Here is a 16679-nt window from a genome sequence, read left to right on the forward strand (position 1 = left end):
GTGTTTGTCTTGTTTGTTATGTCTCGTTTGGTGTTCAGTGTATTGTACGGGTAGGGGGCACGTCTTAGTGTGTGTGTGTGTGCGCGTGAGGTGGGCGGACCCTCCCCCGAGGCTATAAGTGGGGGGCGGGCGAGCTGTGAGCAGGAGAATGCGAACAGATAGATTTTGACATATAAGACTTGACTCCAGTAAAGGTGATGTCTGAGGATGTCCTAAAATGGACACCTTATGCATAGATCTGATCAACCTTTGGATAGACTGCTGTGGGATGTTCCACCACTCTTCCTGGCAAAGGTTGGCAGGTTGCAACTGTCTCCTGTGGATGGCACTGGCGATTTGGACCCACAGATGTTTTAATGTACTCAAGTCAGGAGAAAAAGTTGGCCATGCAAGAGACCTCGACATTGTTTTCTTGAAGCAGTGCAATTGTAATCCCAGCACTGTGTGGTCTTGCATTGTGCTGCTGGAAAATTGACACTTCCAGATTAGCTTGCAGGAATGGAAAAACTGTTGCCTCAAGGACTTCGTCAATGTATCGCTGAGCAGTAAGGTTGCCCTCAATCTGCACCAAAGGCGTTCTTGAGTTAAAGGAGATTCCTCCGCATATCACAGTTCCACCACCCCACTGGATGGCTTGAACAACACAACACAGTCAGCATAACGCTCACCACAGCGTCTCCACACTCGTCGTCTTCCGTCAGGTCTGTCAAAGGCAAAACACCACTCCCTGCCTCCACATCAGATGTTCTCCAGCCCACAGAATACAGCGATTTAGTCTCTCAGATTTCAGCATGTTACCTCTGAACGGCCTCCAAGCATTCAAATCATTTTCATGCAGACGGCGAGCTTCAGTCATTCTGCTGATGCATGGGTTAGTTCTTCTGGACTAGTCTGCTGATTGTTGAAGCAGAACATCTCATTCTCTGGGCAACTTCTCTCAGAGACAGGCCGTCTTCAATCATGCCGATAGCAACCAGGCGATCTTCATTACTCAAGCGGGGCATGGTTGTATCTTTCGTTAATTAAAATCTTGTCTTTTTGAATGGCTATTTTATACAGATTCTTAATCATCTCATTTTGGCAATTTTAACGCAACTCGAATACCAAACACTGAAGACCTGGTGTTTTTATGAAATCGCATGACTTGAGCTCAGTATTTTGTTATCCCAAGGAACAATACTATTCAAACAATCAACAAACCTATCTGCTCACTAGTTAAAATGTAAAAATTTAAATAACATTGTCTGTGCCCAATGCTGTTGTGTCATCATTGTGCATCAGTATATACATACATTTTATATATATATATAACACATTCCAAGGGTTAATTTAAAAAAAAAAAACCCAAACAGGTTATAAGGATGAATACCAAGTTTATTGTTGTTCAAGGGATCAGAAAACATTTACAAATGTATCAACATACAGACACAGCCTTCTGAAAAAAATACAAATAGCCCACAGAAACTGTGCAAATGAAGTGAAATACAGAATATAACTTTTATAAAATGTATTGCAGACAAAAACAAGTTACCAATAAGCAAAACGAAATAACACAATTTAAATAAAAGAAAAACAAGAACTAGTGTCTATATTCTGTACATGTTAACTCAACCCCCCTACAAACAATTACATGAAGCTGTACATATGTACTTATTAACACCACACTACCCTTACTTTACAGTGATAGTGTGGTTAAGGAAGGCTATCTATATACAAGAAGGATTTCACATTTGCACAGCCTGGGACCAGGCTCATAAACCCTTTTGATACCCAGACACACATTATTTGTCAAGTAGCAGAAAGTAATCAATTTTGAAATGAATGTATATTGATGGCCATAAATATCACATCACAAATATCTAGTTTTATTTCCGGTTGTTTTATGCACTACTAGGAATGTGATGCTAGTTACAATGTGATGTGAACAAATACCGGTTACTGCTGGAGATTCTGGAGATTCAACAGAGAGAAAAAAGAAGAGATAATGTTGCATACTTCTAAGAACACAGGAGACAGCAAATCCTCAAGATAGATAGATAAAAAAAACAGTACCTTTTAGTTGTTTTTTTGGGGAGTAAGAACAACATGTGAAAGTATGTAACTTTATTGAAACATATTTCACAGCAGTATTACCTGGTTGACAACAGCCTGCATTCTAGTGCAAGCTAATTACAGATGTAAGTGACTTAACTGGTTGTAATCCAGCAATTTTAATGCTACGGTGTATGTTTACTATAAAAGAGCCACAATATTCAAGCACTATACAAAAAGAAATACTCAACACAAGTCAAAGGTTTAAGCAGTACCAAATGCTTTCAATCAGTTTGGAAAGAGACATACTAACAGTTTTATAATGGCATAAAACTAGCTCAATATAAAGTTAGTTTACAGCCAATATTCGCTATAAATTAAACAAGAAAGGGAATTCCACATGGGCACATGTGTGAATGAAACACACATTGGGCATGTTACATACTTACAAAAAAAAGAAAAAAAAACACACATGGAGATTAACATGCGTCTATTACCTGAGCCTTGGTACTTACAATAGCCTCCATATTATACCACCCACTAGTAAAATCCCCCATATGATGTTTTCAGTTTTGCCACTGCTTTGCCAGTAATGCAGCAGTATAAACTATTTCTACAGGAGGCCTCCACCTTATACAGCCCCATAGTTTAAGGTACTAGTTTTTATTAGCCTGCACCTTGTAGACAACACTGATTATATTTCCACATTCAATTTCAGCAAAATTAAACAAGTTAGTGAACAGTGACCTCTACCTAATCTTTCAAAATGGCTTACATCATCATCATCATCATCATGTTTTCAGGGTTAGCCTCCATTCCAAAGAGAGCACTATGCTGCCTTATTCATACCCTGCAGATATGGAAACGTAAGATTGGAGGAAGACGCAATGAGAAGATATTGAAGGTCAAACCCATACCTCCTCATAACACGACTCCTGCCAGAAACCCAGATTTTTTTTCTACTCATCCCCACCTGCTTTTTTCAGTAGTTTTCACTGGCAACCATGCAAAAAAAAAAAAAAAAAAAAAAACATTTCACAACAACAAAATGCCTCAAAACCTGATGTTGTATTCACTGGTCTTGTAGACTTCAAATCATATTTTGGTCTGTAGTAGTTGCCCATTAAGAATAAGAGATCTAGTAAATTTGGGCAAAAAAGAGATCTTAATATTGGGCAAATCTAAAAGCAGTTGTGCCTCTGACTGTCATAACCACCTTCTGAAGTACATTTAGCATCACAAACAGCAACAAACTGGAAGCCGACTCAAGGTGATCAGTTATTGAAAATTTAAATAGAGAACCAATGTGCCATACAAAAAAGAAGACCATTTTTTTTTTTTTTTTTACACTCCAAACTGAAGAAAAAGACCCATCAGCGAAGGATTAGGGATCATACATTTAATTTATTGATTTGCATTTCAAATAATTAAGTATACAATTAGTCTCAGACTTGCTTTGTTTGCTTAATTTAGGATTGCACGATTATTCACAACCAGAAGCTTATAAAAAACTGAATTTCAAGACACGAATGGCTTAATCCGTACTCATTGACGTAAAGATATATCATTCCCATTTTATCCTCTGCAGATGTAATATGTACAGTGCACTCACAATTATAAAATTGCTTATTTATTGAACCTGTAATGACCATTAAGAGAAGGAAACTCTCCAAGCTGTCTTATACAGTATAAAGTGCAAACAAAATAACGTGGTACTAGTACTATGATTAAAAAAAAATATATATCTGAAACCAATGCGCAAAGAACTCTTGCTTCTTGTTTTTATTTATTTCACAACAGATAAGCATTGCACACCATTTCAAATTGTCTATATATGTATTTTTTTCATATAGGTCCCCTTGCCACATTTTAGTGCACATGCTTTACGAGTGAAGATTTCGTCAAGAAGCTAGAGAAGGGAGATGGGTAGCCACCCTAAAGTGTGCTTCGTGAATCTTAATTCACAGTTCATGTATGTGGAACCTTTTCTTTTTAGTAGTGTATCTAGATTAGGAGGAAAGCAGCCTGTGTTGGTTTATAGTCTGGATTAGTAAATTAAAGTGCTACTTTAAGACTGTCTGTATAAAGTATGGTTCAGTCTAGTCCTAGCAGCAATACAATGCCTAGTCACATTTAGCCAGTCACTGCTGTTGCACCATCACTGGCTTCAGTGTTAGTTTCTCTGAACCAAAATAATAAAATAAAATAGTATGGCTGGCCCAGGTACTGTATAGACAATTATCTTTTTATATAAGCCCAGAATACTGCTAGAGTTGATCAAATAATTTCCAACTAAAGCAGAGCAGTATTCAGACTTACATTTTTGGTAATAGTATAAAAACAGCACTGGAGAACTTTTACTATTTTTATACCATCGTCATAAAGCACTTTCTACAGGGAGCGCAAAGCAGCGTATTCGATCCTCCTGGGACGTACGTATGCAAGAGCATGCAGCACGATTGTTCCGATTCGCAGAATTTCAGGCGCAATACCAGGTTGCAAAGACCTCTTACAAGTCCTACTTTAAACTTTTAACCTCCTTTCCACAGGAGAACAGAGGTGATTAATTAGCATTTAAATAAATAAAAGCAAAATTCTTATCTCTACAAAAAAAAATTTAAAAAGTATTGTAAACAACATTAATATATGTATAGCATTATACAGCAGACCTCAATCACCTGCTGGGAAATTTCGTCAGAGAATTATGAAACGCAATTTTTTTTTTCTTCCTAGGATTATAACGCCTCTTTTTTTTTTTCCCTACTCAACAAGCATTTATTTAGAAAAAGGACTCCAATATTCCTGTTGCAGCTCCTTCCATCCATCTCTTCAGAAACAGAAATTGTAGAGGGAGTTGTTTCAGGCTGCTATGCTGTTGCACGGCAGCTTGGAACTGGTGTGTGTGCGAGACGGGCAGTTATCAGTGCAGACAGACAGGGCTGTATTTGTAAGATTCCTGGACTCTGGATCTAATTACGAGCTGTTGGTTTGGTGTTGTACATAAATCCGTACGGCCCTTGGTCCTCCTGTTCTTAGTTTTGTCTACCAGTTATTGGTTTGCTAGAACCTCGTTGGCGATCAGACTGTCCTCTCCAGACTGGAAGTCTGCCTCGTTGAGGCTGGTGTCCGGATTGATCAGCTCCTCGTCACCACTGCCTGCTGGAGACACCTCGTCCGAGCTGAGATCCTGCAGAACCTGGGCGATGTACATCTGCAGGGAGAGGAAGAACACAGATGAGGACTTCTGGTTTCAGAACAGCAGACTAAGAAAACAGTGCATTAAATGAGCCTGCTAACCATTTCCATAAAGCGTATTACTACTACAACAGATAAAGTTCAAAGCTACAAACAATCTGAAGTTAACCTTTGTCAGTTCTGTAAATACTGAAAGACGACACCCTCCAAAATCCTAGATTGCAGCACACATCAGCAGACACTGTACTGCTAATAGTAATACTACAGTGGAACATCACATATCCGACCGTCACATAACCACCCTGATCAATTAAACGCCTCGCTAAATAAATAAATATTAAAAAAGTAGGCTACGAGAACAATGACATTGGCAGCAAATGCAGCTTCCATGATGGAAACAGAAAGAAAGTGTTGTAGCAAATCAGCCTTTTGGTGCGTTCCCCTTTAAGAGAGGCGGGCTGTGTGTGTGTGTGTGTGTGTGTGTGTCAGTCAGCTGCGTGTAGCAGTGACGTTTCAATACACCAGTTGAGAAAGCTTTGTGTTTAACTATGTTTTTGTGCAATGTGTTTACATGATGAAGTGCATGCTTGCAGATATTAGCAAGGTGGTGTTGTAGCTTTTAAATGCATTTGAATTAAACCAAGCGAGCTTCATAAACGCAATGCTTACTGGCTGTTTGTTTAAAATAGCCGAAGCAGTATTCAAACAGAGTTAAGAAAGAAGCCATAATTTACTGTACATTTACTGTTTGTTTTGTATTTATTTAATTATTTATTTTTAAAGGCTTTGCGTGGAGATGCCTTACAGCAAACAGCATTGCAAGACTATTTGTAGCCTAATTAATCTTGTTTACGTTTGCTTACTTTTAAAGCAAAACATTTCCCCGTGTTTAAAGCCACTTGCGTGTTGTTTTTGTTCACTAACCTATTTATGGATGTGTAAATGCTTTTTCTGTAGATGTTCGCAAATCCAACTTTCACATATCCGCGTATACCCCAGTCCACAGGGGGTTGGACATGCAACGTTGTACTGTACTATTATTAATACGGGGATATGCGGAGAACTGGCAGTTTAAACAAAGCTATTTGATTATAAATGGATTTAGTAAAATGTGAAAGGCTGGTATAATCCCTCTGCATTGCAGCGCTGCAGAAGCTGTGCAGCAGCGATGTCCCTTGCTTGATATTTCAGCAGAGGAAGCAGATTTAAAAAGCAGGAGCCGAAAAACAAAAAGGGAAAAAAAAAAAAAAAATCTACAAGTGTGAAGTACAAATAAAACAAAAAAAACACCACACATACCGCAGACTTTGGTGGGGACTGAGAAGAACGAGGAGGGTGTCCATTTTCAACACCGTCCACTTCGGCTTCCTGCGTGTCAATCTGGTAAAGGAAAAGAAATGAAATCCCCAAACGTTTGTAGTGTCTTGTGTGAGAAGCAATAGTAACCCGGGAACAAGACTGAGTGCAGAATATCATACTAGTGCAACTGTGCGTTTCTGTAACAATTTACTTAAAACCAAAAAGTAATCATTCGGCAACAATGCATTTGGATTTTAGAAAACTGACAGTTAACAAGGAAGCGCATCACCAGGTTAAAACTGGATGCAGTAACCAAGGTTCAAATTCTCTCTACTGCATCATGAATCAGTACTTTTTACTTTTAGTTCACGTTTCATTAAAAAAAATAATAATAATAATAATGCAGTAATTATCTGGATCCAAAATTCCCACAGATCCACAAGACTTATTCATTATGCAAAGATAAACCTTTGTATGTAACCAATTTGCAGCACATGTTCAACCCTGGAGTTTTGCTTCTACTGGTGAATATATTCATTTTAAAGAGAGAGCTTTGAATTGTACCCTACACTTCCCTATTACGGGTGTGAGTAAATACAATATGCTTACCTTGTAGTTGTGAGCACTGAGGTATTTGAAGTGCCCAAAGCAGACATGAGAAAGGCAGATGACAATGGTGATGATCAGCACCACAAAGGTGAACATGGATGTTGAAGCCAGAAATCCTGGAGGAAAAAGAAGTGGCAAGATTAGGAGTTAACATAATGGAACGTCACAAGACACATTTTAGTAACAAAATCCAAACACCTTGTTATTTTAAACTGAGGAGTCACTAAGCACACATGTGCAAAGCACAGATTCTAAATTCAAAAAGGCTTTTTTTGAAGAGCAATTGGCAAGTAGTTTTAAAAGAATGTATATTTTTTTACTCGACAGAACTAGCATTAGCACTTTCTTTTGGAGCATAATTTCCTTGTGCTCCTAGACCAGTCTTCCGGTCATAATGGAAAGACAATGAGAGATGCATTCTAGTTTAAAAACGGGCGTCCTCTCTCTCTCTCTCACCTGTCCGAACAGTAGAGAAAAACAGCAGCCAGAAGAGGCAGAGGATTGGCGCTGCCACCACTTGGTTAACCGCTCCAGAGTGGATTTTCTTGTCCAGCTTGGCAGGTAAGTACGCATAATACATGTTGTATCTGTCCACCAGGTGTTTCAGTAGCATATACATCAATCCTGCAAAACAAGAACCTTCCATAAGTGCACTTGTACAGTTTCAAATGGCAAATACATAAACGGTTTGGCTCTGGCCTATTTGAAGGCTCTTTTAGTCCCGTATGCTCCTGGCCAGCCACTCTGATCCCAAGATGCAGGGCTGCTATCTGCCCCAAGGATTTTAAAGCAAAGGACAGGTGGTAGAGCATTCAGTCACAGGGAATGTTCTATCATGCACAGTGAGACACAGACCTACATCAGCAATTTCTAAAAAAATTAATTAACCTTCAACTTTAATTAACCATCTTTTATAACAGGGCTTTCATATCTTTATAAAATATCTTTTATATAGTTTTATTCCTATTTATTCAGTTTGAGTACCTCATATGTTGCTTTTATTTTAAAATGTTGTTTTCTCTTGCTGTTTTTATTGTTTATATTGTTTTTATTGTACTAAATGTACTTCTGAATGTTCTTTTCTTTTTGTCAAAAGTGCCTTGGGATGGCTTGACATGAAAGGTGCTTTTTAAATAAAATTTGACTTGAAATAAAAACTCAAAAAACAGGACTGTGAATAATTCCAGACTCATTATGTAGCGGTACGAGAGCTATTCCAGGTTTCCCTGTGAACCTTTATTGTGTGTTACCTGGAATGAAGGGGTGTGACGTGTCTCATTGATAAGACTAAAAGTACACTGCTATGCAAGGGTAAACTAAAATTACTAAAAGTGTACCACTTTGCTGTGGACTGTATGCAATCAAAACAAAACTGTGAGATTCACAGAACACAAAGATGCCATCTCATCTCCCCCCACCAGATTGAATCCAATTACGACCCTGGGATCTACTTTTGATTTTATCTTACTTACTCAAAGTCATGTGCAAAATAAGACATTTCAGAGGGAGAGCCACTGGTCATCCAATATTGAACTCGTAGGACCTTTTGAAGGTTTGCAGTGTATCCCAGACTGCTCCTGCTTCAAAGACTTGGGATTCTCTTGGCAAACAGTTTGCAAGCACTTCCGTGATGATTTTAAATTAATTTGACAGATGGACTTTGCCCTTTCCTGTGCGCTCCAAAACTAAAATGGAATGAGTACAAAGGACTTTTTTTTTTTTTAAACAAAATCATAAATGCTACACAAATTTTAAGACAGGATTACAACTATGCATTGGTACCACGTAGACCTGTCGATACATTATTCTTGTGATCAATTTTGATCTGACAGTTAAAAAATAATAATAATAATAATTAAAAAAAAAAAAATGGAACTACAATCCAAAAAAAATATAAAAAATAATATTCCATGCAGTAATCGCAACTCTAGTCTGAACCAAACAAGAGGCCTTCAGTAATCGGACAGTCGACTATATCCGCCCGCACTGTCTTGGGCAGTTAGTCTGAGACACCCACACTTGTCTTTTTGTTGCCAAAGTGGAAGCCATAGCCCTCCCAGCTGTTTCACCAGTGTGAAGAGCTGCAGACGTCATGTGCTTGGTGATCAGGGTCACTTCCAAGTGGATAAAGTCTGAGCTGCTGCAACCTGGGGAGCAAAGCTCCTCCAACAACTTTGCCTGGTAATTTGCCAAGTACAGCTGATAGCCACCCAACCTGACCATCAGAGCTGATAATGCCTAAGTCTTGTGCCTCAGTTCCATAACGGCCTTTTAAAATAATTTAAAAAAATGTAATGCTGTATACGCGTGGTTCCTACATCATATCGTGGACGTGCAATACACCTAAATCTGGTATGTCGTGTTTTCCTTTGCGACTTGCAAATAAGCAGTCAACAATGCGAACTACTTAAAATAATGCATTAAAAAACAATACAAATTAAAAGATCTAATCGACATAAAATAAATTCGCTATAAAATCTTACACCCGAGCACACATTTCCATAAACCCAATGAATTAATACAAGCACACGCGCTCCCGACCAGCAGTGCCCCGAATACAATCTCAAACCGCAATGAATCCACAAAACACCTACAAACACGTACGCTTCTTCAAAGCACCCTTGACTAAACAGCAGCTAAAATGACATCAAGACAAATAATATAACAATTCCACAGGCATAATATTGTCGCCATACAGAACAGCGCAATCGCGCATCCGGATATCTTCAAATGTAATCCCATCACAATGTACTCGCGTGTTAATTAAACAATTAATCTCTCAAAATAAAACACACGTATCGCGACCCTGTATCGCGCTCAGTTATAGTATGTACACAGCACTGCTTAAAGTACATATGTAAGTTTTCCATAAAAAATGAGATAAGTAATACTTATAACAAGATAAACTATGTTTTTTAAATAGTGAAAAAAAACCGTCTTAAAACAACAGCGATATTATTGATTGTGTGAGGCATCTGTTCACGCTTCACGGAAACAGTGTTGCCATGTTCATAAAGCAGGATGTCGCTAGAAAGTTTATCACTCCTCTTGGGATCACTTAACCAGAGTAAACACCAATATAAACTATATCAAATGTACTAATGACCGCTGATCATTTTTAAACGTCCTATTTATATTTGTCAGATAATATATACAGAGTTAGCCTGATGTAATTGATTTTATTGTAATATTATACATCACTCATTTAGTACTTGTGTTTGTTTAAATAATTGATGTCGTTCGCTTCCGCTAACAGGGGGCAGCAGTTGCAGTAGTTATTTGCATTACGATAAGCAAGTCACTCGTGATCTCTTCGGTTCACAAAGCTGCGCTGGGCTGTGGAGGATCTGCACAGATTTGTTTTTGCACATTTGATTTGTTCCATCTGCGGATGGAGTCGGGTGACGTCACGCAGCAGCCCTCAAAGTCCAGAGCCGTTTTGTCCAGAACTGTGCAGATCTGTGGAAACCTGCACTACGTGAAGAACGACACAAACATACTACCCGGGACGAGAGAAGCGTGGCGTATTGAGCTGCGTGTGACTTATGTTGTGATGATACAATTTGTCGACTTCTTTTTCTGAAAATCCCTGTTGTTGCCTGTGAAAGTCGCTGGATTTGTCACTAGTCGCTTTGACAACGTTTTTGTTGCTAGGGAAACCCAAAAGTCACTGGATCTAGCGACTAAAATTGCTAAATGGGCAACACTGCATGGGGGAAAATGCGATTAGACCGGAAGAGACGTAGAAATGTACACCCGGGGTAGGCAATTACATTTTATGGCGGGTCAAATGACGTGTCCTGCCACTTACCCCCCAAAAACATTCCAAAACTGAACCTTCCACGGGGAAAAGGCGCTATATGCAGGACTTTACCTTCTACTTTACCTTCGCAGACCCTGTCTTTCAGTGTGTGTCTGTCAGTGCAGCGTGGGGCGTGTTCCGCCCTCCCACTACGTCACAGGTGAGGTGGCACAAATGGAGCGTTTTTCAGTGGGTGTGGCTTAGGATCCGCGTTTATAAAATACGGGCACAAAACAATTTTTTAACACTTTATTTTTGCATTTTTATAACAAATTAATACTGATGATTTCATTTTTAAGTAAAAAAAAAAAAAAAAAAACCCAACAACATGACAGATACACTTTAATGTTATTTTCACCAAGCACTTGTGGGTAATAGCAGTCGGCTAAATCCTATATATCTAGAAGAAAATTAGGTTAGGACTAAGGACTATCTGAACCGATTTCAGCAAGACTATGTAGTTCTGTACTGAAAAGAAGATAAAGATACTTGCTTTGAGAAACTAGTTTATTGCTTTCCTAACAAGAGCACTTAGAAGCCACACAGATTGAACGGGAAGCTACAACACTGCTGTGATCCCATTTACCTGCATTTTGTGTTGCACTTGAATCAATGTGTAACTACAGATCTAGTAACTAAGCAATGAGTACCAAATGTGTGCAAAACTCAGGACGGTCCCAAATATTACCAGTCCCAAATTATGAACTTGTTAGTAAACTGCACTACACGTTAATGCAACACAGCAGATCAATGTGAGACTCAGTGTCCTATCTGGCAGAAACGACTGCTCCAGCTTCCACAACAATGCAATTTAGTTTCACTTGGACCCAGTAGGAGGCAGCGTTTGCCACAAAATTGGTTAAAAAAGGTTACGGATACCCTAACCTTTAAAAGTAATTCTCACCTCTAAATCAGTGATTTAAAATGAAAAGCTTGACACTTTAGCCAAAATCTATAGTAAATCAACTAAACTGAGAACAGCCTTTTTATTTATTTATTTATTTTTTAAAAAGAGCATACAATGGACCATCTCTGTGTAAATTAAAAATGTTGCCCCTAGCAAGTTTATTCACAATTGGACAAGATCTTTGGATAATGATGCTCCTCATGTACATGGTATTATATGCCTGCCTGCTGGGAATGAGTAGGTGTGTGTATTCAGAAGGGTCTCTGGAGAGTGTTTGCAGCTTGTTTCATTAGGAAGCAGTACTTACCGAAAGGGACTATAATGGGGCAAGTGATGCTGTATGTCATGACAACGGTAAAAACACACATCATCCAGGCATAAGCAGACCCGAACTGGAACTCGTATGCTTGCCGCTAGAGATACAAAATAGAGAATGGAATCAGGTTACACTGAAAGCAAACTACTACTTTATGGGCAGATGAAAAAGGGATGCAGTGTCTGGTATCTATTTTTCAGTCGAATGTGTACCTGTAAAAGAAAAGAACAATGTTCTGCCTAGAAGGCTGAGCTCTTGTTCTGCTCCTACTTATTCAAAAAGACAAGCCATGCCCATGCACAGCTCCCCTGCCCTTTCCCCCAGTTTTTCATGCATTAAGGGCTTTCAAATTCAACACAAAGCTCCTTGTCACAAAGGCACAGCTTGCCCTTTCAAAACATTTTGAAAGAAAGAAGAAGTCATGATCTGGTATCTCATGCTTGTTTTACTATAAATCTCAAATTGTGAAATGCCTAGCGTATCAGATTAATGTAGTTGCACTGCTACACCCCTGAGCAGGTCAGTACACTTTGTATTATATAAAACTAGTTTGTGTATTTTGTTAAAACTACATGCCTATCTACAAATCAGGAAAGTGTTCCAGTGCCAGTGCATCTGCCATAAACCCTCTCAATGTACCCAAGTGCTGACTTTGTGTGATGAGTCTGCAAACCTCTTAAATAGTTTTAGAGGGATATGTGTCTATTATTCCTCCCCTCTTCTCCATTTCCTTCAGGGAAGTTGGGGGTGGAAATCTACCATCCGGAATGATCTATATAGATTTGCACAACAGTATACAGCTCTGTCCAAAAGTTTAGCATTACCCTATAGAATTAACAGCCGCTTGTTTGCTTCATAAAGTCACATGAAACCTGCTGAATAATGCTACATTAACATACTGAATTACATACTACTTTTGACATTTTGAAATCGAACATGAAATCCTGTACTACTAGTATGGCTTCTGGTAGACACTTGCTATATCATTTTGCAGTTTCTTTGATTACATTATGTTAAATAAAATATAAAAATTATGTTCACACACACACACACCCACATATATATATATATATGTGTGTGTGTCTCAATCATAAACTTCTAGGTGATGCAAAAATGTCCATAGCTGTATAATTTGTGCAGCCATGGGAATGGGGCTCTCTCTCAGATCTGACTGAAATTGTCTTGCAACAGGGAGATGCATCTCTTTTTACTGCAGAGTACATGTCAGGGATCCATTTGCATAACAAAAGTATATTTGCACTGAAGAGTTTCCCTCATACTACAGTACTTTATAGTACATTTAGTCTATCCCCAAATGTAAATCACCTGTACAAAAATGTCAAAAAGACCACCTTATAATGGTGCCTTGAGCATGCTTACAAACAGGTTCGACAGTTTTTTGTTATTAAATTAGCACTACAGTGCTCTGGAAAGTGCTTTGGGGTTTTAGCTGAAGGGATAGGACGAACAAGATCATGACATTAAAATGAGTGAATTTGGAGCAATATTTATTTAAATGAGTGAATTCACTTTTCCTCCGGCTAAAAGGCAAGCCAAAAAGAACTAAAAAGCTAGAAGGGTGTTTGCCAAAACACGCCAATGTGCACTTGCAAACGATCTAATATTAGACTGAGTGGGTGTTTACAGAGCTCTTGGGGAACGCTTAGTTAGAACAATCTGCAATTGTGTGTACTTCATATCCTCACCATTATGTTCAATATAAAGCATGGGTTCTGATGTACTATCACCACCCATTGCCACACACACACACACAATACCTACTCTTTTTACAATGCGTCGCTCAGCTGCTGATTTGGCCAGGCACAGACGGATCATGTACAGCAGCAGTCCAGGGATTCGCAGCAGCTCCATAGCGCAACCAATGAAAGCAGAGGCAATGACATAGTTCACAAAGAAAGCTCCGTTGTCAGGAAGAAAGACGCACCTACAGGGAGAACACAATTGATGACACAGTGCAAGGAACCATGTGACAGTCTGTACCAACATTGGTTTGTGGGGGTGGGGGAATATTGTAAAAGGAAATTGTGAGCACACTGGGTAATGATATTCACACAAGGGTGAATGTGATGTTTTCAGACTGAAAAATTAAACTACTCTCAAATATATTTGCGGGAAAGAAAAGATAAGAAAGCATATGCTGACTTTGGGGTGGAGTAGTTTGGGGTCTGTTTATTTGTTTGGTTAATACTTGAGGGTATACCTAGACTAAAACAAACAGTATACATTTCAATTTGCTGTTGTTTATTATCAATCTCCAGTGTCTTCTGAGGCAGAAAACATGGCTTTCTGCAACATGAATTTATTACTGTGTAATGTATTGCTTACTTTCTAATTCATTATATACTATCTGTTCCTTTACACATAAAATTACACTAGATATATCACTGGCACAGACACATACACCACAACTTATTCCAGATTTGTTATCATAACATAAGATACGAAAGTATTATTAAAGTGCTGAATCACTGCATTGCTACTCAAGGATTTTGCTTGAGACATCAGTGAACTGCTGGTGACTGTAGTACTTGTGCAACTAAGAAAAAAATTACAATCCCCATTTAACAGAATGAGGACACTTACTCAAACCTGACTGCAGCATCTGCTAAGAATTTCTTGTCAAACAGCCAGCGGAAGAAAAGCTCCAAACTGTAATTAAACATAAATAAATAAACACATCTTTCAAAGTTTTCTGCAAACTAGGATCAAAAAAACCCCAAAATAATACAATACAGTTGCACTCATGCAATAAAGTTATTTAATAGATGCAATTAATCTCTCTATACAGGAAGCTAGCTGTGAACCATACCTGCTGAGTCCCAAAGAAGGCAGTAGCAAGACCATAAATATGAGGAAGGTGTAACATTTATGCATGGTTGTTCTGTTCTCTCCAGATCTAGAAAGAGTAAGTAGAGAATTGATATGCACACCCCTGTCAGAACTGAACACTGCAATAAAAAATAAATAAAACAGAACAGGAATAAAGTATTTCAAAAACGTAACATTGTTTTTAAGGTGCAACCGGAAAATAAAAGGTTTCAGGATCATCAAAAATATAAATACGTGAAATCAATGTTCTTAGATTTTATTAACATTAGCAACATTATTACTTGTCCCATAATCTTGGTGACAATCACTACCTTTACTACAGTAAAAGACAACCATTTCTTTTACAGTATATACCTTGTCCAATGGGCTTCAAAGAAGGCAGAGTAGTAAACAATAGTTGGAAGCAGAGCCGAGAATGACCACAGCAGGAGTGTGGGGAAAAACTGGGTGATAATTGGGTTCTGTGGAGAGAAGGGAAAGAAAAATCATGCACAGTCTATTTCACACAGTATTATCATATTTGGTGTCCATCCAAGCTATTCATATCCTTGTCCTTTATATGTTCTAACTGAATGTAGGCACCTGCACCTTTTAAAATGTGTCTGAAACGAGATACCAACGCATTATTATAGAACTCAAGCCTTTGCAGCCTTTCTCCTATAACTCTTTACACTGTGTATTCTTTCATCCTTGGAGGGTATGTACAGCTTGTACAGGAAAATGCAGTACAGTATACTATATTAGCACAGGACTGCACGCAGTTACTTACATTTAAATACTCAACAGGCTTGGTGACATTAAACTTGTCCATAGTGGTGATGATGATGGCAGGAGTGGTGAGGAAGAACAGTAGAAGGAAGAGAACACAGTTGATGACCAAGCAGCGCACCCACCAAGACAGCCCTCCGAGTGACAAATTCTCCCTGTCAAAACAGAAGAAAGGCATTCAGTCATATTAAAAATGCATGGTCAAATACCATGCATCTTTAAACAGTTACAATTTATTATTAGGGGGCTTCAATGCTACTTAAATGACTGCAGAGCAACAAATGCCTTGTGAAAATAATTCCTCAGCCGTGGTGCATAGCTTCTGAATGCGCTACCACCCCAGACTCCAAACGACCTGAAAACATCCACCGCTCAAAACTCTGGAAGGAAATCAATACCAGGGCGATTTACTTAACGTATTAAAAAATAAAAAAAATCTAAGTGGTTTTGCTGCTAAAAAGTGGCAGAAAGATATCATATTGACGTGTGGCAACTATTGATTCATATCAGAGACAATTAAACCCACTTCCCTGTGCCACCAGGGACCTATCCAACCCAAACTCAATAAACAAAGACCAACAATTGTTATAAAATACAATATTAAAAAAAAAAAACACCAGGCAGGACAATAAATTATTCACTGCAACACAAATTGAGAACAAAATATATTTGCCACAGCACTTAGGACCTTCATTTATTCATACAGAGATACGTATCTATATATATATATATAAACGGTGTAGTAGAAGGGTCAAGTTAATTGCCAAATTGATAGCAGGCTGACAACGTGGTGCCCTGACCAACCTAAAAAAGGTAAAAAAAAAGCTTGAGTTGCTAAAGCAAAGCACAATAAATCGTATTGCACTCCGTTTGAATGTAAACCCCATTGATACTCAGCCAAA

General features: G+C 38.5%; 1 protein-coding gene across 6 annotated transcripts in view; it reads right to left on the bottom strand.

The window, feature by feature from the left end:
• Positions 1-1356: 1356 nt before the first annotated feature.
• Positions 1357-16679, bottom strand: part of LOC121316789 (CSC1-like protein 2) — a 64359-nt gene continuing 49036 nt past the window's right edge. For 5 of the 6 annotated variants that reach the window (XM_041251988.1, XM_041251991.1, XM_041251987.1 and 2 more), the window contains 10 exons: positions 15779-15932; positions 15364-15470; positions 14990-15076; positions 14764-14829; positions 13942-14104; positions 12151-12256; positions 7591-7758; positions 7135-7250; positions 6526-6606; positions 1357-5242 (listed from right to left, as the gene is read on the bottom strand). In XM_041251988.1, the coding sequence (XP_041107922.1) occupies positions 5081-5242; positions 6526-6606; positions 7135-7250; positions 7591-7758; positions 12151-12256; positions 13942-14104; positions 14764-14829; positions 14990-15076; positions 15364-15470; positions 15779-15932 (1210 nt within the window). In that variant the 3' untranslated portion in view covers positions 1357-5080. Of the gene's footprint in view, positions 5243-6525; positions 6607-7134; positions 7251-7590; positions 7759-8606; positions 8883-12150; positions 12257-13941; positions 14105-14763; positions 14830-14989; positions 15077-15363; positions 15471-15778; positions 15933-16679 lie in introns of those variants that run through there. The other variant, XM_041251992.1, reaches the window with a different exon arrangement.

This window comes from Polyodon spathula, chromosome 6, assembly GCF_017654505.1.
Source record: "Polyodon spathula isolate WHYD16114869_AA chromosome 6, ASM1765450v1, whole genome shotgun sequence".
Classification (NCBI taxonomy): domain Eukaryota; kingdom Metazoa; phylum Chordata; class Actinopteri; order Acipenseriformes; family Polyodontidae; genus Polyodon; species Polyodon spathula.